Source organism: Pleurodeles waltl, chromosome 7 (genome assembly GCF_031143425.1).
Source record: "Pleurodeles waltl isolate 20211129_DDA chromosome 7, aPleWal1.hap1.20221129, whole genome shotgun sequence".
NCBI classification, from domain to species: Eukaryota; Metazoa; Chordata; class Amphibia; order Caudata; family Salamandridae; genus Pleurodeles; species Pleurodeles waltl.
Genome location: NC_090446.1, coordinates 902,273,120 through 902,296,456, shown reverse-complemented (window position 1 = coordinate 902,296,456; position 23,337 = coordinate 902,273,120). Strand labels below are relative to the sequence as shown.

The 23,337-nt window shown below is 42.2% G+C and overlaps 1 protein-coding gene across 6 annotated transcripts in view; it reads left to right on the top strand.

Moving 5' to 3' along the window:
* Positions 1-23,337, top strand: part of RNF130 (ring finger protein 130) — a 515,862-nt gene that overhangs the window by 414,770 nt on the left and 77,755 nt on the right. For 3 of the 6 annotated variants that reach the window (XM_069199514.1, XM_069199515.1, XM_069199512.1), the window contains exons 6-8: positions 413-509; positions 2,008-2,212; positions 11,625-11,718. In XM_069199514.1, the coding sequence (XP_069055615.1) occupies positions 413-509; positions 2,008-2,212; positions 11,625-11,718 (396 nt within the window). Of the gene's footprint in view, positions 1-412; positions 510-2,007; positions 2,213-11,624; positions 11,720-23,337 lie in introns of all 6 variants that reach the window. The other 3 variants (XM_069199516.1, XM_069199517.1, XM_069199513.1) reach the window with 2 other exon arrangements.

Below are 23,337 nucleotides of genomic sequence, written 5' to 3'. Positions count from 1 at the left end.
CTCTTAATCCAGCTACAACTTCACTTGCAAAACTACTGTGTACCCACCACTTGTGTCATCATGTCATCTAATTCCCCTTTATTACCCAATTGCTCTTGACCATGTTACTTTTCTTCTTTTCCTTTGAACCCTAGTCAGAAGCTGCTTGTGCATGCGCCTACGTCAATACTGAAGTAACTGTTGTGCCCTCACACAATACAGAATGTAAAGTGGAATCCAACCAATCACCAGAAATGGCCAAAGGGGGTGAAAGACCGAGAATGTCTAGTGCGTGTGTGCGCGTGTGTGTGTGTGTGTGGAACTCCTTTCATGTTTACACTGCAATGATAAAACCGTTGCCCATCTTTGGTGTTGATCTGTATTGCAGTACGTTATTCTTCCCTTTTCCTGACAAGCTTTTGTTTTCTCCTAGGCATGTTTTCCACAAAGGCTGCGTCGACCCGTGGCTCAGCGAGCACTGCACTTGTCCAATGTGTAAGCTGAACATCCTGAAGGCCTTGGGAATAGTGGTACGTTTGCATTTTATAAAAATTAGCCTTTCACTTAAAATTGGTTTGTGAGTAAATTGTTAGTAGGAAAGGGGTAGATTCTCCACAGGGCAGTAGTTTCCTTCGAGATATTTCTTTGGAATTGGACACAGTACATCAAAAGCCGCACATTTTCCTGATTCGTTACATTATGTTATGTTGACCGAGTTTTGAATACTGTTGTTTTGCCATTAGCTTGGCCCGGCATCCCTGTCTGTCCCGGGTATCTTCAGCCTTGGTCTCGAGGAATGTGTCACAGACCACAGTTTTTTGTCTACTTAAGTAAGATGATCAGTAGAGTAGGGGCGGTTTGTATTTCGTGTATGTGTTTTGCTTTTTTGTGGCACACTGTTATTTTGCCTAGATAGTGATTCACGTGGGCAGCTTTAACCTGGAGTACTTTCCTGCGGGGTTGGCCTGTTTTTCCATTCAGTGCATTGATTTTTCCCTGCTGGACATCCTCTCTGCACATTATTCTCCCTAGGTATCCTCTTTGTTTCGTTTCCATCTCTGTTCTATAATTGTCTACTATTAATGCATTATTTTGAATACTTTGTCTCTCTTTTCTCAGTGCATGTTCCTAACGCTATTCTTTGAGCAGGTTGTACGTTCGTTTACCAAGTACCACTAAGAAGGAGTCTGCAAAACGTCATAAGACCTGTGGGCGAGTAAGGCTAACCTGAGCCCTAAAGTAAGCAAAAGGGTCTCGCTTTCACTAAGTTCGGTAGAAACGACAATCCTGAGTGGGGTGGGGTTGAATCCTGACACCCCTAGGAGTTTAGTGCTACTACACCTGCTGCACTACCTGAATTGAATTGTTTGGGGTAAAAGCTAAATTACCTCCAATTGTAGATGTGATTCACTGTCCCAGCCCCTTAGCCTTGCAGGCCCAAAAAACTTCCAAACCGTTGCACTGCCCAGTTTAGATGAGAGTTGTCCCAACATCAAATCAAGATTGCAACTGGGATGTATTTTCAACACTGTAGCTGAGACCATCTGCTTATACCCAGAGTGTCAGTGGGGCAGTGATTTCGTAAACTGGCAGTGATGCCCCTCGCTTGCAACAGCTGCATGCTTTCACAATACAAGGTAGACTGAGCTTGTGTCCCACATTGATTCATGCCCCCGCTCCATAATAAATGTAAAGGCTTACCATTTTGGTGATGGTCACTGTGTATGTTACTACTGTGGGTCAGCTGCACATTACAGTCTCTTGCCTCACTCGAGAGTACTCTCTTTATCTGCCTCTGGAGGAAGAAAGTGTGAGGTGTGAGCCATCACTCAGTACTAAAAAGAGTAGCCTCCAACTATCTACAATATTCAATTCAGTTGTACGTTGATGTCACCCAACCATTCATGTTGGTTGTTAGCTTAGAGTATCCCGAATAAGAGAACTGTTTTTTGCATGCAGGAGGTCACTGAAGAGGGCTCAACCTTTGAGGAAAATACAATTTCAGAATGACCATTTCCTTCCTTTCAGGCTAGTGTACCATGTACAGACCACGTGGCCTTCGACATGGAAAGACTGGGGAGAGGACCATCAGCCAATCGAAGATTGGGACCAGGGGAGTTAGCCAATGACAGTTCTCTCAGCCTGGAGCCGCTGCACTCAACAGGCATGTCGCAGCTTCCTCAGGATGGAGAGCTCACCCCGCGGACAGGAGAAATAAGCATTGCTGTGACAAGTGAGTCTACACATGCCTTGATTCCTTGACTAAGCCAATTTGACATATTTACTGTTGAGGACTGAGGACTATTTCGCTGAAGACTGACTTTCTTCACTACATTTAAATTGCCTTCAGTTAGCCCATGTTGTGTGACGAATGTGATCAGCTGAAAGTTCTCCCTCGTGTGCATTAATTATTCACATCACTGTGGTTTTCCTTAGCCCTGGAGTCACCATTCACATCTGGCTACCAAGCCTACAGTGGTTCTCTTCATAGTTTCCTGAAAATAAAATAAACTATTTGATATACTCGTAAATAACGAGCTGAATATCCACGCTTAAACACCTTGGATTTCGCAAAACAATATGTTCACTTTTCATACATGTAATAATCATTGCACATGAATAGTACTGGTTTGCTCAGAAACCTAACCTTGAATCTGAATCGTGGTGTAATTTATGTCTGATGCCCTTGATGCGTGGTGACATGAAATGACCTCAATGACCATATTACTAGCTGCATTTTTGAAAATGTATATTTTAATTATTACTGATGGTGGCCAGCTGGTGATGTTTGAATGGTGTACACCACCAAAGGGTACAGATGCATCCAATGCCAGAGTAAACTTACTATTCGTTGCAGAACGGTACAAACACCAACACCTTGGTTTGAGCATATTTTAGATTCAATGTCAGTGCCTCATGAACCTTGGGGTTTGGTAGCATCAAATGTATTTGTGTGCATTTTATTTGGCAGCCATAATATTGGCTGATGTATATTGCTTGTGCTGCTCTTTGGTCTATTCAAAGTGCTGGTCGCAATTGGTTGGGAACAGGGGAGCACTGCAGAGTGAATGGAAGAGGGGGAACATGATGTATGGGCAGGGGCTTTGCATAGTTAACGGGAGTCTTGTTTTCATTATGTGGGCCGGTTGTTGTGGTCGCAGAATGTCGAAGTTTTTGGGGAGCAGGTTTTGTGACAAAGTGTACTGTAATTTGTACATCATGTTGAAAATGCTTCAACCCCTTTCTCTGCGGTTCTAAGAAGGTGTCTCACAAATAGAAAGGGGACAGGGGCATGAATTGTATTGATCTTGAATTAGTGGATCTAAACGTTAGTTTGCAGAGATGAGTTTTCAAATTGTCCCTGATGCCTACTGTTCATTGGCTGGTGGTAGTTTGTCAAGATTGGTGGAAATGAATTCCACAATGTCACAATGATTGCAAGTGGTGTGTGTTTATGTGTATTTGCCTGTGTGAACTGAACAGCTTTGCATGTGAGCGAGTTGCACAGGGTGGCTCCCAGAAGTCAGATATTCCACCTTTATATTTACGGTAAGCACTCCTGCGCTACAAATGCTTTTAGGAAGGTTAGGAGCATTCTTCCTGTACCCGACATGTGTCGTTTTCTCGCCTAATACCCTCTGTCACCAAGATAATGGTGACTTAGAAATAACAACACAAAATGAACAATAAAGAAAGAGACACAGGCTGCAGATAATCTGGAGACTCCTTGTGACACTGTGATGCCATCATTCCTAGCACAAAAATTGTAAAGCTGCTCTGCGTGGGTTGCAAGATTTGTGACCTGATTTTGCACTATAGCGATACAGATATCCTGTGCACATCCTGCCACCTAGTGCTTGTGTCGGAAAAGTGTAGGAGCGTTGAAGTAAGTACACTGGCTCTTCTTGTTCGTTCCTTAAAAGTTTATTTCCAGTTATAATGTACAGACAGAGATACATGCGCTTGCCATCCCCAAACCGGCACAACTCCGACCTTTCATATGAAAACATTCCAATCTCCAGTCACAGCCTGCCCCAACATTCCACTGCCCCTGATGTCATAGCATTCTTCTTTTACATACAAACCAATACATCACTACACATCCCCTTCCCTTAAAACAAAACACAAAAAAACCAAGAAAAAAATAATAATAATATGTATATAAATAAATATATATATTTTTATTTAATCACACACAAAATTTTCTAATACCTTAGGTTTTCTCAAAACCCTGCCGAAACAACTTTTCTTCACTTCACCACAAGCTACATTTTTATTCTGTTCACGCTCATTCACATTACATTCAAATTCTCCCATATTAATGCGAGTCTGGACACCTTCCTGACAGCTCCTAGCTCCCAATTCCCCAATAACTCTAGAATCTTTGTTTCCATCAATATCACACTCCAACCACCAATATTTGTTATTATTACCTTCCAGCAAATCATACTGCACAAATTGTTGTTTGCAAGGCTTAGCAATAGCAACGCGACTCATGTGACATACACCGCCATCATCCAAAATGACAGTATTTCTCATCACTTTCTTAATTCTTATAGGCTCGCCAAACTTGCTCTCACCTTTAGCCACTTTCCTTACGGATTTCACTCTCACCCAATCTCCCACATTCAAATGTGCTTCTTTAGTGCCATATTTATTATTAAAATATTTCTTGTTCTTTTCTTGTGAACTCTTTATGCACTTTCTTACATGTTCCTTGCTCCAAAGTACTTGTCTGCTTCTTTGCATCCAACCAGGGTTAATCTTCGAAAATGGAATTCTACCTCGCATTATATCAAACGGACTTTGACCTATTGTCTCATGAGGTGTCACTCTATAAGCCCATAACATTTTCCTTAACTCATAATCTATATTACTTTTGTTTCCATGCTTTGCAATTTGAATGATGCCCTTGAAAATCCTATTTATACGTTCCACTACTGCATTCCCCCTGGGATGATATAAAGCTGTAAACCTTTGTTCAATACCAGTCATTTTAGCAAAAGTTTTCATTTCCTCAGATTTAAATTGAACACCATTGTCCGTCAATAAAATTCTGGGAAATCCTTCACTCAAAAATATTTCCTCCAAAAAATTAATCAGTGCCTTGGTATCAATTTTTTGTAACGCAGAAAATTCAATTCACCTTGAAAACAAATCAACTAAAACCACAATAAACTTTGAAGTCCCATCATGCCACGTAATAGGACCCATAATGTCTAAAGCAACTTCTTCCCATGGTATATTAGGACAACTTGAAGAAGAAATTGGCGGGTTAAGTGTCTTTTGAGATTTGTCACTATTCTCACACTCCATGCACTCACGTACATATCTCTCAATTTCTACATCAATTTTTGGCCACCAATAAAGTACTTTAATTCCTCTTTTGGTGCGAGATATTCCTGAATGACCTTCATGTCCAATAGCGATAAGTTTATTTCTAATACCACAGGGGGGAATAATCTTCCCACCTCTACACACAAAATCACCTTCAATACTCAATTCATCTCTCACTTCCCAAAAAGCTCTTAACATATCACTGCTTTTGACTTTCTTGTCATTATACCAGCCGAACATCACTTTGTTTTTAACTTCTTTCAACACTTCGTCTTTCTCATACTCCATGATCCATTCTTCTTTTTGCAATGAGCTTAAAGTATTCTCATCAAACACACCAGCTACACACCAGTCATTCCATGGATGTTGATCCAACTCTCTTAAAGGTAAGGACATTCTACTTAAAAAATCAGCAGTAACATTTTTTACCCCAGGAACATACTGCACTTCATATAAGAAATCTTGTAGTCTCATAGATAGTCTAGCTATTCTCGCAGATGCTCTACATAAACCTTCTGTAGTTAACAATTTAGTAAGAGGCTTATGGTCAGTCCGTATGATGCATTTTTGCCCCCAAACAAATTTCCGAAAGTGTTCTAATGCCCATACACATGCCAAAGTTTCTCTCTCTATTACAGAGTATTTTTCCTCTGTGGGAGACAAAGAACGGGATGCAAATGCAACCACATATTCTTTACCCACATTGTCACTTTGTGTTAATACACTACCAAGGCCCTTACCACTCGCATCCGTAGTGATAATAGAACAAGCTTTTGGATCGTACCCATGCAACATTGGAGCACTCACAATTGCATTCTTAATTTCCTGAAAAGCCTTCTGACAACTTACATTCCATTCAAATTTCACTTTGTTTTTTAGTAACAGTCTCATTTGGTAGGTTTTAGTTGAAAATGTTTCTACAAATTTCGAATAAAACTCGGCTAGACCTAAAAAGGATCTCAAATCATCTTTAGATGTGGGGCATGGGGCATTCTTAATAGCTTCCACCAACTTTTTATTAGGTCTTATGCCTTCATGATCAATCTCATGTCCTAAATATGTTACTTTTCTCTGTGCAAATCTACATTTACTGATCTCTGCGGTCAAACCTTTTTCTTGTAAGATGTTCAAAACATTCCTCAATTCCTTATCATGATGTTTCTTGCTACTTCCCAAAACTAAAATATCATCCTGAAAGAATGTAACATTAGGCAAATGTCCAAATAACTGCGCCATCAACCTTTGAAAGACAGCAGCCGCCGACGCCAAACCAAATGGCATACGTTTGAAACGAAAACAACCCCATGGTGTACAAAAAGTTGTAAGATGTCTGCTATGATAGTCCAACCTAACCTGGTGGTAAGCAGACGACAAGTCCAAAGTGGAAAACCATTTAGCATCTCTCGTGGCAGACAACATCTCATCAATACGAGGCAAAGGAAACTGATCTACTATGATATTATTGTTCAAACCTCTCAAATCCACACACAAACGCACTTTGCCATTAGCTTTACGCGCAACAACCAAAGGTGAAACCCACTCAGAAGCTTCAACTGGTTCTATAATCTGTGAATTTTGTAACCTGTCCAACTCTTTTTTTTACCTCTTCCCTGACAATATTCATAAGGTACGGAATATTCCGTACCTTATGAATTTTTGGTTTGGCATCCTTTTTGAGTCTAATCTGATGTATAAAGCCTTTCAGTTGACCTACTTGCCCATTGAACACTCCTGGAAACTCTTGTGTGACCCATTTCTTTGTGTCTTCTTCATCACACATTACTAAGACTTGCTCTACACTGTTAGGATCAAGCACAATATGCAGTTTCTTTTCGTCTTTCCAGCCTAATACCGACGGACCATCCTTAGCCACATATAATTTACATAAGGCTTGTCTTTGCTTAAATTTGAATACCAGCAATCTAAAACCAATAATATCTATTCTATCACCATTGTAACTTTCAGGCGAAATGTCAGAGGTTTCTAAATGTTCCCCTAAACTATGTACAAAATGCTTTTGCCATGTGCATTCTGAAACAATACTGTATGGGGAACCAGAGTCTGCTGCCACCTGCAGCATAACTCCCCCAAATGATACCCAACGCAAGGGTTTGTTTGACGTTTGTCCTGAAATGTTCAAAACCACAGTTTTGTGACCCCTCAGTTTATAATTTACGTCTTCATCACTGTCATCAGAACAGTTTTCCACCACTTCCTTAATGCAGGCCACTTTACTGTTCACCTTCTTCATTTGTTTCTTCCTGCACACCCTAGCAAAATGGCCTACAATTCCACATTCCAAACACTTAGCATTTTTAGCTGGACACCCATCCAATTTTGCAGAATGAAAGGAACTCCTGCAACGGAAACACTCATTTCTGGATCGATCAGGCATGTTAGATTTTTGATTCTTTGCAAAAGTTTGAATTTTCTCTTTTTTAAAGTCATTATCCCGCTTATCCATGGACCATTTGTTGTGCTTGCGATCACTAACTTTGGCAACGACTTCTTCAAAGTTCTTATCCTGTGCCAAAGTGATTTTCGCACATCTTTCGGATAATTCTGCTTTCTTCACTAAAGCAATCATATCCTTTAGACTGGATTTGCCTTCAATCCACAACCTCTCTTGAATAGATTTGTTTTTAGTATACATTACAATCTGGTCCCGTACCAGTTCATCATGTAGACCAGCAAACCTACATGAGCTAGCTAAATGTTTTAAAGCAGAAACGTAGCTCTCTATGTCCTCGTGTTTCTCTTGTTTTCTGTGGAAAAATGCGTGACGAGTAACCGCAATGCAAACAGCAGGAGAAAAATTATCATTTAAATCCAAAATAGCACTTTGAAACACATCTTCATCGCCTCTATCGTGTTTTTGTAGTTGATTGTAAATACGAAGACCTCACAGGGCCTAAACAGTGCATTAAGATCCTTTTTTTTCTTTCAGCAGAGATTAAACCATTGCAATCTTCTAAGTTTGCGATGTAATTCAAAAAATATTCCTTCCACTCCTTCCACTGTACAGCTGGTTCACCAGGAGACGCTAAAAATTCCTTTGGTGTACTCAACTGCAAAGAAAGCGACGTCCCTGTACCAGAAGAATCTCCACTCGAAGACATAGTGTACTAAAAATTATAGCTGTAAAATATAACTCTTTAGCTTACTTCTTCAGCAAGACATGTATCTCTGTTATAATAATTTCTGTTAGTTTTCCTTTGTGCCGTATAAACTTCAGCAATGAAGTTGCTAAAAAGTTAAGAATAGTAAAAATAATACCATGTACTTGGTACTAATTAACATTAAAAGGGCGCTGTTCCTGCTCCCATGTAACTTCCAGCGCAAGAACCAGCACGTTCACAAGACATTGTTATTAAGCATTATGTTGTCCAGGCAACCAGTAACCACGCGGGGGTGCACGCGAGGACCGACGCGATGAAAAATCTAACGTTTGAGCAGTACACAAGCGCCTCAAACAAAGTAAACAAACGGCAACTGTATTAGAGAAAGAGAAAAATAAAAATAAATAAATAATAAATAAAAAAATTCCCTCACTTGCTTAAAATAAGTTGCCTTTAACAAAGCAGGTCCGAAAATAGCTGCTCTCCAATCCTCAGTATGATGTTTGTAGCGTTGCCTTCCAATAATTGCAGTTTTCTCAGTCCAATGCTTGCTGCTTTACGATCCTGCTCGTCGCCATGTGAAGTAAGTACACTGGCTCTTCTTGTTCGTTCCTTAAAAGTTTATTTCCAGTTATAATGTACAGACAGAGATACATGCGCTTGCCATCCCCAAACCGGCACAACTCCGACCTTTCATATGAAAACATTCCAATCCCCAGTCACAGCCTGCCCCAACATTCCACTGCCCCAACATTCCACTGCCCCTGATGTCATAGCATTCTTCTTTTACATACAAACCAATACATCACTACAAGCGTCTTCAATGAGACTTCCTCGTGGCGTCAGACAGATCTACATACACCGTTCCTTACGCTTCGGCGCAATGATTAGATCACACCGTTCTCAAAGCAGGAAGAACAACATAAAATCAGCAGCCTCGTGGTCTGCTGTAGTTCTTTGTTACTTGGTGTAGGGATCAACCCGGCATTAGGTCATAGACAATGCATTCCCTATTTGGATGGTTTTGGGATTCGTGGTGTTTATCTATCCAGGACAATGTATTCTAATCTATTAAAGGCAATGATGACATGTGGGAAGATACAATGTTTTCCGTGATATGCAAACACACAAACAAGGGAAGTCCTATTTCTAAGTTGGCAGTTTCCAACTGAACTGTGCATATGGTTATATCGTCACAGGAAAGTAAAACAACTGCATCTAAAACATGCAGCGCATGTTCACCCCTTGGGGCATCTTGGCTCTCAATAACAAACGTTATCTGCAGGGCAGCTACATGGAATTCTGAACATGCATTTGTATTTGGTTATGATATCGACATTCAAACACGAATAGATTCACAGATGGCACGAGCTGTACTTAAAACATATTTAGGACTGTTTAAATCTCCTGTGCCTGCCTCGGTATAAGACAAAAGCTGAATCTATAACATAATCCCTTCTGGAAAAGAAACAAGCTACTTACTTGTAGCAATTGTTTTGAATCTTGAATAGTTGTGGATTCACATGAAAGCCACACAAGAGTTTACAACGCCTAACAATTTATACTGAACTGTAAAGGCCAAAAATCATTTCAGCAATACTTTTTGGTGCATGGGTCGATTTGGAGATGTAGTAGATGTCATGCTCCAACTTCATTCCAGACACACATTTTCCCGACTTAAAAAAATATTTTAAAAAACTTTGAGGAAAAACTAACCTTTTGTGACCGAATCACTAGCTATAGCCATAAAAGCTATTAAACAGTTGCTACAGATAAGTAACTTGTTTCTTCCTGTTGCATGAGCTGAAACTTAAATGCAGCGCACATTGCCACTTGTACTATTATGATTATGATGTCACATTAGTGTTTCCATGGGGCTCACTTCTATGGATTTATAGTAAACAGCAGAAGGCAACATCAGAGAGAAATGGCAAAGTAAGGGAGTTGGAGTTGTTTTTGATTTAACATATAGTCTTATATGAAAAATGATGCATTTTAAAGGGTCATGAACCTATGGTAGTGGTGTTCAGGAGGTCTTTCGGTTACAGCAATCAACCCCCCCCCCATCATCCGCCATTCCTCGAGTTAGTGTATAAAAGATCGTGCTTCGATCCTAAATGTTCTCTACCTCTTCTCTTTGACCCTTTGTGCAGCCAGCCCAATAATCTTCTGCTTTCAGTGAGCATTGGAACATCCTACCCTTGTGTGCCGAAGGAACTGCTACCTCTTCTCCTCGAGCACTAACGCTCCAGGGCTTGGCTTGCCTCCTTCCCCACTTGACTGTGGTACAGCAGAGGCTTTTTCCCTCTCCTGCCCACGGCCTGGATGTCAGCAGAAAGCCTAGATCACGTGCCCTACCCATGACTGGAGGTGCATCATGTTGTCTTCTGGCCCTCCCTGTCTTTTTCGCTCACTGGGCTACAATGGGACATATCTAAGCATCAGTAGGCCCGAGAGTACCCATTAAAAGCTCAGTAAAAGTAGGTTTTGGATGATTGGTTGATAAGCCTGATGTCTTTTGTCCCTAATTTCTTACAAACCAACCACATCAACTTCTGACATTGTTTACATGCATCTTCTTGGCTTTTTTGTACATCCCTCAATATCAGAGAGTACGCAGCCTGGACCACATAGACTTGAAGTTGGGAGGGTGAAGTGGTTTAACTGCGCCTTGTGAAACTGTGATAGGAAATGTACGTGCACATCTATAAGCCATGTAACAAACTGCAGTGCCTCGTTCTGAACATCTCAGCATTTTTCTGTGCTCTCATTACACTGGACACAGGTTTGTTCCTTGTGTGCATCTGGATCCTCAATTGCGCCTCAACTTCTCATATTATAGTTGATTGGGGTGGTGCCATAGGAAGCAGATATGACACTCCATTTTAGAGTGAATGTTTTCCCGTTGTGCAATTGGACCTGTGCTTCTCACTTACTTTGTCAGCGTTAACCTCGTCACACTCAAGAATCTGGGGCTGCCTACGGCTTCCACACGTGCCCTGTATTCCTTCATCACATGTCCATCTTCTGGTTCTGTCTTCTTTCAATTCTTTCCAGTCTGTGGCTACCGCTTACCTCCTGCTTTACTTCTTCATGCCATGACTGGCACACGTCACCCCCACTTCTGCCTCCAGGCGCTCAGGAGTGGCATACTAAAGAGTGACTTCCTGCTCTCTCCTTTGTCAACAGAAGAGTGGTTCATTATTGCCAGCTTTGGTCTGCTCAGCGCACTTACTCTCTGCTACATGATCATCAAGGCCACGGCTGGCTTGAATGCTCCTGAGTAAGTATTTATTCTTTTTTTACAGTTATGTTTTTATGCCACTTCAGAGATCTCTGAGGGTGTACCCGTTTAGTAGAGATTGTCCATAACAACGGTCATTATGGTATCTTCGTTGATATTCAATAACTTTATGTGCAGAATCTCTGAACACCCTACTGAGGGAAATAGTGTCTGTTTTCATAAATCACGTGGCCTCTTTCTCTGTGCTTTTCCACATAGATATTTGATTCCAAATGCACTAATATAGCAACACACAGTAAAAATTATATTTGTTCTGCTGGTGGAGTGAACAGTTTTTTTTTGGTTCTCCCTCTCCTCCTTAATTTTTAAAATCAATCAGAATTTGTTGAGCGCACTACTCACCCGTAAGGGTCTCAGGGCGGTTTGGGGTGGGGAGGGAGAATCAGTCCTCTGTGCTTCAGTCGAGGAGCCAGGTGAATTGAGGTCAGCAACAGATGGAGCTGCGCAGAGGGGAGTGAGCAGACGCTGGCCAGGAAGTCAAAGGAGTCGCTGATTCTGACTGATGCTTTCCAGCTCCACAAAGCCTCTTGGTGAACATGCACCCAGCAGAAAACCCTGTAAACTGTATACAACTGAAGAGTGATGATAATGAAGCAAAAGTTACATATTTGTAAATTTGGTTCTCTATCTTGGATATCTTCATTGTGTCCATAAACCACATGCCCACCTTTCTGTTAACTCCCTGAAAGTGGTTAATGAGTTTGTTTGTAAGCTCAGTTTGGACAAGTAAAGCTGAAATACTGTTTTATAGGGCAATAGGTCAGCCGCAGTGTTGTTAAGTACCAAAGTAGTTTTTTTTGGGTGAACTTTTTAACATATTTTTTTATTTTTACAGAAGACGTTTTAGATAGTGATAATAAGCCTAAAACTTCTCAGGAATCCTTATTTGTAGCATTTTTTGCTGTAGCTACACTTGCCGCACATACTTCTTCCGTCTTGTGTTTGGCTCGGATGTTTGTAAGTTGTCCTTCTTGGACAGAAGGCTTTTGGATCACCGGATGCATTGTGACTCCACCTGTATTTGGAAATTTGCATGGGCACCAAGTTGGAAATGCCCATGAGCACCAACTCCAAGTTAGATAATTTTTTTCCGTTATGGGCTTAGATGTGTACCAAAGGGCTTCCAAGAGTCAAGATGTTCTCCAGGTTTTTTTAAGGCCACATAGTAAACTTCAAAGTAAAGAAAAAAGTGCTTCCTCGGGGATAGATTAAAAATATTTTGGTAAACTCTTTAAGGGGAAAGGAAGATGGATCGGCCCTTCAGTTGCCAATCTTGTAATCATAATGTGACCATGACAATACTGCGTACAAAACCTACCTCATCTCCCGGTCGAAGAAGAATCCCCAATAGAGATGAGAGAGGCACTGGGCACATCAAAAGATGCACTGACAATCCTCCAATGACACACCCAACATCTTTGGAGAACAGCCACCATTCATTGTCAAGGAAGGTGATGACACTGGCCCTTTGTGGCCCTTTCCGTCCCTCCAACTATCACCCATCCCTGGGGCAGCATTGTCCACTTACTCAGACTAGGAGGAAAAAGAGTAGGCTCCCTCAACCTCTGTGACCACTAGTCCTCAGAAAAAGACCTCCACCAGGTTTGTGAGTATGGGCGCTGCCAATACACACACTAAGCCTCCAGAAATGCCCCACACAGAGACAGAGCACTGCCTTCAAGGGGGCCTGGTGTTGAGTCCTGAATCAAACTTTCTGCAACCTTTAGAGCCTCTGCTGCATTTGATCTCTGAACCAACAAAGCTCCTGCCAGTGGGCTTCGACTCTGCACAGATTCAAGTCCCAAGTTCCTCATAAGCCTCTGCTCCATTCAAAGCCAAAGGCCCCTTTAATGTCAGTGTTTTAACCCCTTCGCTGCCAGGCCTTTTCCCCCCTCAGGTGCCAGGCCTTTTTTTTGGCTATTTGGGCAGTTAGCCCTTAGGCCCTCATAACTTTTTGTCCACATAAGCTACCCCGCCAAATTTGCATCCTTTTTTCCAAGATCCTAGGGATTCTAGAGGTACCCAGAGTTTGTGGGTTCCTCTGGAGGAGACCAAGAAATTAGCCAAACTACAGCAAAAAAAAAACTTTTTTTAAAAAACAAAATGGGGAAAAAAGGGCTGCAGAAGAAGGCTTGTGGCTTTTTCCCTTAAAATGGCATCAACAAAGGGTTTGCAGTGCTAAAATCACTATCTTCCCAGCTTTCAGAAACAGGCAGACTTGAATCAGAAAATCACATTTTCAACACAATTTTGGCATTTTACTGGGACATATCCCATTTTTACTATTTTTTGCGCTTTTAGCCTCCTTCCAGTTAATGACAGAAATGGGTATGAAACCAATGCAGGATCCGGAACAGCTAAACATTTCTGAAAAGTAGACAAAATTCTGAATTCAGCAAAGGGTCATTTGTGTAAATCCTACAAGTTTTTCATACAGAAAATAACAGCTGAAATTAAAAAAAATTAAATTGAGGTGAAAAAAACAGCCATTTTTCCACTATGTTTTACTCTGTAACTTTTTCCTGCGATATCATATTTTCGGAAGTAATAGACCGTTACGTCTGCTGAAGTCTTCTGGTTGTGGGGATATATAGAGCTTGTATGTTCATCAAGGACCCTTGGTACCCCACCCAATAAAGGAGCTGCACCTTGCAATGGGTTTTCATCGTATACTGGGTATACAGCAATTCATTTAGTGAAATATGTAGAGTGAAAAATAGGTATCAAGGAAACCTTTGTATTTCCAAAATGGGCACAAGATAAGGTGTTGAGAAGCAGTGGTTATTTGCACATCTCTGAATTCTGGGGTCCCCATATTAGCATGTGAATTACAGGGCATTTCTCAAATAGATGTTTTTTTACATACTGTCTTACATTTGGAAGGAAAAATGTAGAGAAAGGCAAGGAGCAATAACGCTTGTTCTTCTATTCTGTGTTCCCCCAAGCCTTCCGATAAAAATGGTACCTCACTTGTGTGGGTAGGCCTAGTGCCCACAACAGGAAACTCAACATGGACATCACATTTTTACATTGAAATCTGGCGTGTTTTTTGCAAAGTGCCTAGCTGTGGATTTTGGCCTCTAGCTCCGCCGGCACCTAATGAAACATTCCAAACCTGTGCATTTTGTAAAACTAAACACCTAGGGGAATCCTCTGCAAACCTCAAAATTTGGCAAAAAACAATTTTTCCTCACATTTCGGTGATGGAAAGTTCTGGAATCTGAGAGGAGCCACAAATGTCCTTCCACCCAGAATTCTCCTAAGTCTCCCGATAAAAATGGTACCCCACTTGTGTGGTTAAGCCTAGTGCCCGCAACAGAAAACGCCCCAAAACGCAGCATGGACACATCATATGTTTACATTGACAAGTGACGTTTTTTTGGGAAAGTGCTTAGCTGTGGATTTTGGTCTCTAGCTCATCCGGCACCTAGGAAAACCTACCAAACCTGTGCCTTTTTGAAAACTAGACACCTGGGGGTAACCCAGGATGGGTTAACTTGTGGCGCTCTCACCAGGTTCCTTTACCCAGAATCCTTTGCAGGCCTCAAAACTTGGCAGAAAAGAACACTTCCTCACATTTCAGTGCTCCAAAGTTCTGGAATCTGAGGGGAGCCACAAACTTCTTCCTACCCAGCGTTGCCCCAGGTCTCCCGATAAAAATGTTACTTGTGTGGGTAGGCCTAGTGCCCGTGACAGGAAATGCCCCAAAACACTGTGTGGACACATTTAAATTATCAAATACAAAACTATCCTTTTGGGGGACGGGGGGGCGGCACCTGCCTTTTTGGTCCTGTGCTCAGCAGCCATCTAGGGAAACCTACCAAACCCAGACATTTCTAAACTAGACACACAAGGGAGTCCAGGGAGGTGTGACTTGCATGGATCCCCCAGTGTTTTCTTACACAGAAACCTCAGCAAACCTCAAATTTAGTGTGGGATCACTGCACCGGGACAAATTTCCTACCACCCAACGTTCCCCTCAGTATCCCGGTAAAAATTATACCTCACTTGTGTAGGTGGGCCAAGTGCCTGTGACAGGGAAGAGCCAAAAACATGTTGAAAATGAGGGGGAACCAAAACTGGTCCAAAGGGCAGTTTGCAAAAAAAAATACGTTTTTAGGCTGACAAGTGGGGCAGAATTTTTATCGGTATAGATGCAACAATGTTGGGTGGTAGGAATTTTGTGGTTTCCTGCAGATTCCTGAAAAGTTCCATCACAAAAATGTGGGAAAATGTGTGATTTCAAGCAAAGTTGGAGGTTTGCTGGTGATTGTGGGTAAGAAAAGGGTGCGGGGTGCATGTGGAGCACACCACCCTGGACTTTATTTTTTAGATGTGTTTAGGTCTTGTAGATTTTTCTAGATGGCAGCATCCCAAAGTCCAAAAAGTGTATCCCTCACCATTCCAAGTGGGACGATTTTGAGAGTTAGACAAGCTCTCATGGCCCAACTGTAAAACCAAAACCCAAAATAATCAAATGTCCTCTTGCTTGCCGTGGGATAAGATGTTTTAGTGTGCAGTGAGAGAGCTGAAAGACTGTTCCCCCCTTCAGTTGGGGTGGAGGCATAACCATGCCCATACTGGTTGGTAGTCACCAGCCCACTTTTTTTTTAATTCCCTGGCATCTAGTAGGCTTTCTGCCCCCCCGAGGAGTGGATCGGGGATAATTAGTAGTTTCCCCATCTGCCCACCTGTGGCCAGAACAACTTTGTCCCCATTTGTTTGGGATGTATATTTCATTTGTGAGTTCAGAGACCCCAAACTCCAAATCTCTATCTGCTCCTAATGGGAAATTACACTTAAAATATTTCAATCCAGATGTTACCCTATGGGAGAGATCATCCTTCCAGTAGTGAAGCCTGAATACAGCAGTATTTCACTATCAGAACATGTACACCACATCAGTACATACCCTACTTTTTAAATACACTGCACCCTATCCATGGGGCACCTTAGGCCTAACTTAGGTGTGACTTTCAGGTAGTAAAAAGGAAGGTTTGGGCCTGGCAAGTGGGTGCTCTTTCCAGGTCGAAATGACAGTTTAAAACTGCCCATTCAGACAATACGGTGGCAGATCTCAGGCTTGTTTACATGGCTACTCATATAGGTGGCACAATTAGTGCTGCAGGCTCACTATTAGCATTTGATTTACAGGCCCTGGGCACACATGGTGCACTATACCAGGGACTTACTACTAAATCAAATATGCCAATCATAGAAAAAACGATCACTAATACAATTTAGACAAAGAGCACTTGCACTTAGCACTGGTCAGCAGTGGTAAAGTACTCAGAATCCTAAAGCAAGCAAAAAGAAATTCAGCACAGGATCACAAACAGAAGGTCAGAAGCAAAAAGACAGGGGAATCATGTCAAGAGATGACAGGTCTGACACCTGCACAAATTCTTTTAAAAATTAAGCACTGCCTACACACCCTAGATTCCAAAGGGCTTTCGTGTGCTACATTGCTTTGACTGAGCCTTTCTGCAAGGCTGGCCAGGTGTTCATAGCCTTTGCCAAACCCTTCAGTGGACGTCCTACTTCTAAATCTGCCATTTCAAGATGGATAGTCAAACGTACCCAAACTTGCTATCACCAAAGCCATAAGACCCATCCCTATTTACACTCAGGGCACACTCTACACTCAAAAAGGCTGCAGTCATTCCCTGTCTCTGCAATATCCCGTTAGTTTAGATATGTAAGACAACCACTTGGTCTGTCCCACACACCTTCATCAAGTATAATTGCTGGGTGGTCCTAGCCCAACAGCAGGCAAGGGTTGGTCAGACAGTCTTAACGAGTTTATTTCGGACATCTGCATCATCCACTGCTAACTTCTGCTTGCAGGGGGTATTTCTTTATAGTCTATGTGTGAATCGTGTGCATCTACAGCAACACATGTTCTAAACTGAAAACTACCCTGTAAGCATCTATTAGTAGCATGTAGTGCTGTAGATATACATTCACTTACCGTCTCTTTAGAAGCATGTGTCTCTACTTGCAGACCTCTGTTAACTGACTTCCTTTCACAATGCTCATGTGCACTGTTCTGCATTCATTCGCCACTCCGTACTAATTTCACCCACTGTGTGACAAACAGTATAACATGAGTTGTGCATATACAGAGTGCCAGTTAAGGATAGATTCTCAGTGCATCCGTGACTCAAGAGACTTTCCTTGAAGAAAAATGAGTTGCAAACATCCAAGCCCAACGCTAGATGGCAGGAGTATTCAGAGCATGTGAATCTGCAGCCCTCACACTATGAACAGATGCTTAACAGGTAAGTCACATTTTCCTTCTTTTACTTCCTAATTATATATTTGAGACATAATTATCGATAGTTATAGTTAGTAAGATATGTTCTCACATACGTTTATTTTTTAATTGAAATGATGAGCAACAAGGATTACAAGCTCAGGCATAGCTATAATTTACTCAGCAGACGCAGTGGCACTGGCCCCCTGAATCCAAGGGGCACATTGAACTATGATTAGTGTTATATTGTACTATTAAAGCTGCATTCAGGGGTCTATTACCTTGTTTGCACTGGGGTCCAGGGCACAGTTGCTGTGTCTTCAATTACAGTAACATTTCCTACCTTATCCCTTAATCCTGGAAGTGGACTAGCCTACAAGGAAATCAAGAGGTTTTTTCTGCATCTGTTAGTCTCATGTCCAGCTCGGGATTTCCTACTGACAAGTACCTCCTAAAGGGGACTAGTTCTGGGGCCGAACCAGTCAGTTTTCTGGACTGTGGTTTCGAACAGGTTGATGTCACTGAAACTCAGATTGGACCCTGTCACATTTATTCACATAACAACAAACAAGCTGGTTTTTCCGGCACTGATTGACATATCATAGGCACACCTGTTGCTATTGGTTTCCAATAATAGCATTATAATCCACTACAGAGGACTATAATAGTTGTAAGACTCCTTGACCCTGAATTATTGACCCACAGCTTAGACAAAAGGTAACAGTGGCCAACCATTGCATCAAGGCACATGCACACTTATAAGTTATTATACTTTTCTGTTATTGGATGATGCTGCACAGTATCTGCAAAAGCATTATTTTCTTTGTTTTGTGCAGGTTCTGAATAGCATAGGCTAAAAGCATAGTCAAAGTCCTTAGGTTTCCATTGGCAGCCAAACAATGAGACCTGACAGCTTTGCCAATGCATGCTGATTAGGAAGTAACCTTTAAGTGCATTGCTTTGTAAGCTGGGCACCCACTCATAAATTTCGTTCTGGCTGTCTAAGATGGCTAAAGCAAGTCTCTACGTATGAAAGAGATGTGGTTGTATTTGTTTGTAGATCTTAAAAGACTAGGAATGTATCGCAGGGCTACTTTCAGCAGCGATAGAGCAGTATTCCTGTTAAGTAGGTTTTTATCAACTCAAGACGAAACAGTAGCTTGTTAAAAGCAGTTTTCATTTGCTTTAGTAGAGGCTAATGTTAGTGCAGGTCTGGGTTATAGGAACAGCCTGTTGATGGGGGGTACATTTAGGCATCATATCATTGAACTTCAGAGAGCTCAAAGTGCAGCAGTTCACCTGACAGGAGGCCTTTCCATGCGAGGACATGCCTCTACAACACCCAGGGCTCTGCAGTGTCCATTGGTTGATGATAGTATATTATTCATGTGCGTATGAATTATTTTAGCTGCATGCATCGTCTGGTTTCTCTTACTATAAAGACCAAAGTCGTTTCTTAACAGCTGCCTAAGAAGCCTTGATCTTCACAGCAGATCCTTGTGCCCATAAAAGCTTTTTTGTGTGATGGAGAGTCAGATGCTAAGGGTTAAACTTTGGAGTTCAGCCCCTCTTGATAATCAGGTGGCAGAAATGTTCAATATATTCAGCACAGAGTTAAATAGCTTATTTTTCTATTCTCTCTCTGCACAAGCAACTTTCTATCAAGAAAGCCAAGGCATGCAGTGCATTTTCTGTGGATATGCTGAACTCTGAAACACCACACAAAGCGGATCATGGCAATCAGGCTTCCCTTCATTTGAGAAGATCATTTCTAAAACAGAATACTACAGAACATGTTACAAGCTGAGACGCGAACCTCACCTCAGTTATCAAGTCACAGGGTTTCCTCTGAAAGGAAAAAGACTCCTTCCCTGGTTGTGACTGAAGATGTTTCCAATTCTGGAGTTGTTTGCGAAGTGAATCGGAGGGGAGACGTCTAGTCTTGAGCTCTGCTGATGCTGTTCATAATGTAATTCGAGTCTTTTAAAGTGAAAATTATTGCTGTTATGACTGATTTAAGGGAGCAGTTGGTCTCTTTAAAAAAACCTAGCACAGTCTACATGATTATGCTTAGCAACCAGATTGGTTTGCCATTGACTAGCCCATGTTGAACATAACGAAGTGGCACTGCAATGTCTGGCAGCCAGGATAGTTTCTTCCTTGTGCGGTTCCAGCTGTATCTGCACCCAAACCACTGCCCACGGAATAGAAGGATGGATAAACTTCAGAGATTGTCTACTCAAAGAACTCTACATTTTCTTGTTTAGGTTTATTACGATATAGGAGACTGGAGAATTATTTTTCTAACGCCAGGGACTGTGGCACATATAGTGCCCTGGGGACCCAGTGGGCGCATGCTCCTGTTTTCTGCACCTCAGAGGCAATGTTGAATGGCAGACGAGGCCACAGATTAGTGGCAGCTCCTCCAAAAGAGGCGGACAAGTGATGCCCCACTACTTTGAGCCTCAATTCCCCTGGGAAATAGAGCGGTTTTAATTATTTATTGTATTTCTCTTACATATTTAAATTTGTGTTTGGCAAGGTTTTGTACCGCGCCTGTACTCGGCTGCCTTTACTTTAGTGGTGTCAAATGCCAACAGGGAGCGAGGGGCGTGGATTTTGTCATGGACAGCTATGACGCTGAGTAAATGTGCGTGACAGACTGGTCCGTCTCTGGCCTCGGCTAGCTTGACATGGGTACTTCTCGAGATTGTGTGTGCAAACCCACTTTACTTTTAGGGAATGGGCTGGGCCAGTCCCCCCCGTGTGTTCACTGGGGTGCTCTTTTGGCTTGTCCGTCCAGTCCTGGCGAAGCTCTCAAGCTATTTAAAATTATAAATAGCATAAGAGCTACGTCAGCATTGACTCTTTGGCACACAGGGCCTTTCAGTAGAGTCAGACAGCGGGGACAGGAAGACTTACAACATGGCCAATTATTGTGCAGCCTTACTTTAAAGCACACAACGATTGGCCATGTTTTTGGCTAATTATTCTCTCCCAGGGCTCCCATTCTGAGCGTGAATATACGGACTGAACAAGTCTGTGATGACATCTGAGTTGTATGCTGTGCATCCCTAACACTGCAGTAAAGTAAGATGCCTAAAGCCAAAGTAGTCCTCTTTTAAAATAGCTTTAACTGAGATGGGTCCTCGGGTCGAAAAAGAGCACGTGAAAGAGGCAGCTCGAGAAATGCCTTTGAAATGAACATATTCAGATGCTCAACATTAACAGAAGGTTTAAAGCTGTCCTAGGTTCGGTGTGTTTTTTTTTTTTTTTTGTCACAAGTAGCTTAACCCTCCCCACCCCGGTGTTTGCTTTGCTCACTCAGTGAAAGTCAAAGGGGACCTTTACGCCCACCACTTTCAAACATCACCATCCACCACTGCCGCAGATGCTCGTGCCTCCCTTCTGTACTGCAGCAGTGCCAGCACGTTCCGAGGGTGGTGTTCCCTCCTTTGCCATCGGGCGTGGCCACATGCATATGAGGCGCGCACTGTGCCATTGCACCCCTGCCATATTATGGACATGGGCACGGAGGCAAAAAGGTTGGCAGGAGGCACGCTGATTTGCAGCAGAAAGAGGTGGCGCACGGAGAGTACAGCCCTCTAGAATGGGAGTGGGGGTCAAATGGACTCCTCAGAGGTCCCCCTGAAGGCAGGTGCAGTCATTCACTGCACCCGGATGCAGTAGGTCTCTGTCCATCCTTTGAAGTGCAGGCGAGTGCCACCTGCACACTGCCCGGCTGAGTGACTGAACCAACCGCTCTGTCACTTTTGTGCAGTCCCCAGGGCAGCCACGGGTTTGTGGCTTCCCTGTGACCAGCACATTAATTGTAATAGGGCACACTGTCCCTGTTTGCGCCAGCACACTTGTTTAAAGGTGCGCCAGGGTGCAGATAGACTAGTATGCCTGTCACATAGTATGGACCCAGTTATGTTAGTACCTAGGCTGGAGGAGATGAAAGTGAATTGACCCAAGGTCTGTGCAAATGCTGTGGATAGTTCAGCAGATACTTGTGTTTATTAGCTTGTGCCAGTTACTCCTTCAGATATTATGCTTTATGCATTGCTTTTCTGAGTTGACCTTCCTCTGTCCTGGGTTGAAATGTCCTACATCACAGGAGGTTGATGTGCGCAGTAAAGTGACCTGGGTTTTGTGTGATTGGCCAAGAAATTAGATTGCTTTTTTACAATTTTCTGTGTGTTTTTAATATCCCTTGAAAATATTTGTGAGATGCCAGCTACTACTGTCATTAGGCTCATTTTAAAAGCAATTGTAGACTACTGTAACACTTTCAGTTGGCCTAGTGGCAGACTCGGTTCCTGCTCCTCTTGCAAGGGCAAGGGATAATGCATTACCTACATTTCATTCACTTCATTTTGTTCGATTCATTATCCTTGAGGTTACTTGACTGTATTCAGGTGTTGTGGTATGAAGCTTGAAAACATATTATAGTTGCTGAAAAGGGTGCCTTACCTTGATTTTGTGCATTCTGCTTTTTGAAGTATAGCTGATTCAGCTTGGAAATAACATTCTTGAACAAGGATATCAGATTTTCCCCAGATCTGAATTCTTGAGCATTCCCTTGGATATTGAGAAACTGTTTGGGCCCACGGTAGCCTACACATCAGAGTCCATGCAGAAGATTAGTTCTTTGGGTTCTCTGCTACATCTAATCCAGTCTGTTCAGAGCTACAGTGCATTTCAGTGCATGCATCACCAAGGAAGCCTGAGTGTGGTACAGGCTTACCTTTATGAGTCGTCCCAATGTAACCTACCAAAAGCAGAGGTCAAGTCAAACCAAAGATGCATGAAAATGAATGTTTTCCCAGAACCATCTCAAGTCAAAACCCATGTCTGCCAGAAGAATTCAGTTTATAGGGCAGTTCAAAGCTTAAGAAGCGGTTTCTTAATTTCTTACAGAATAACAATTCAGCCACTGCAATTTCTGTGCCTAGTATACTTTATGGCATCCACCATAAAGTGACTTGAAGAGGTAAGCTACCTTGTCTTCCAATTGTGGATGCAGAGTTCCTGAATTCCTTTTATGAATTGGAGTTCATTCACTTGAATGTTTTTCCCCTCTATACAGCAATCAAAAGAGTAGAACGGCTACATGGATAGGAACCGAAAAAGACACCTAGGACCTGATCTGAAAATATTTTACTTGTAACAACCACTCTAATTCACTAAATCAGAGGCTTGATGACCGGTAAAAAATATTTTTCTACTGAACCAAACCCATTTAGTAATTCAGAAAATGTTTTCTGAATTGCTAACTGGGTTTAAAATTGATTTCAAAATCTTTGTTTTGGAAGGGCACGTTTTTGCCTTCCCTTTCA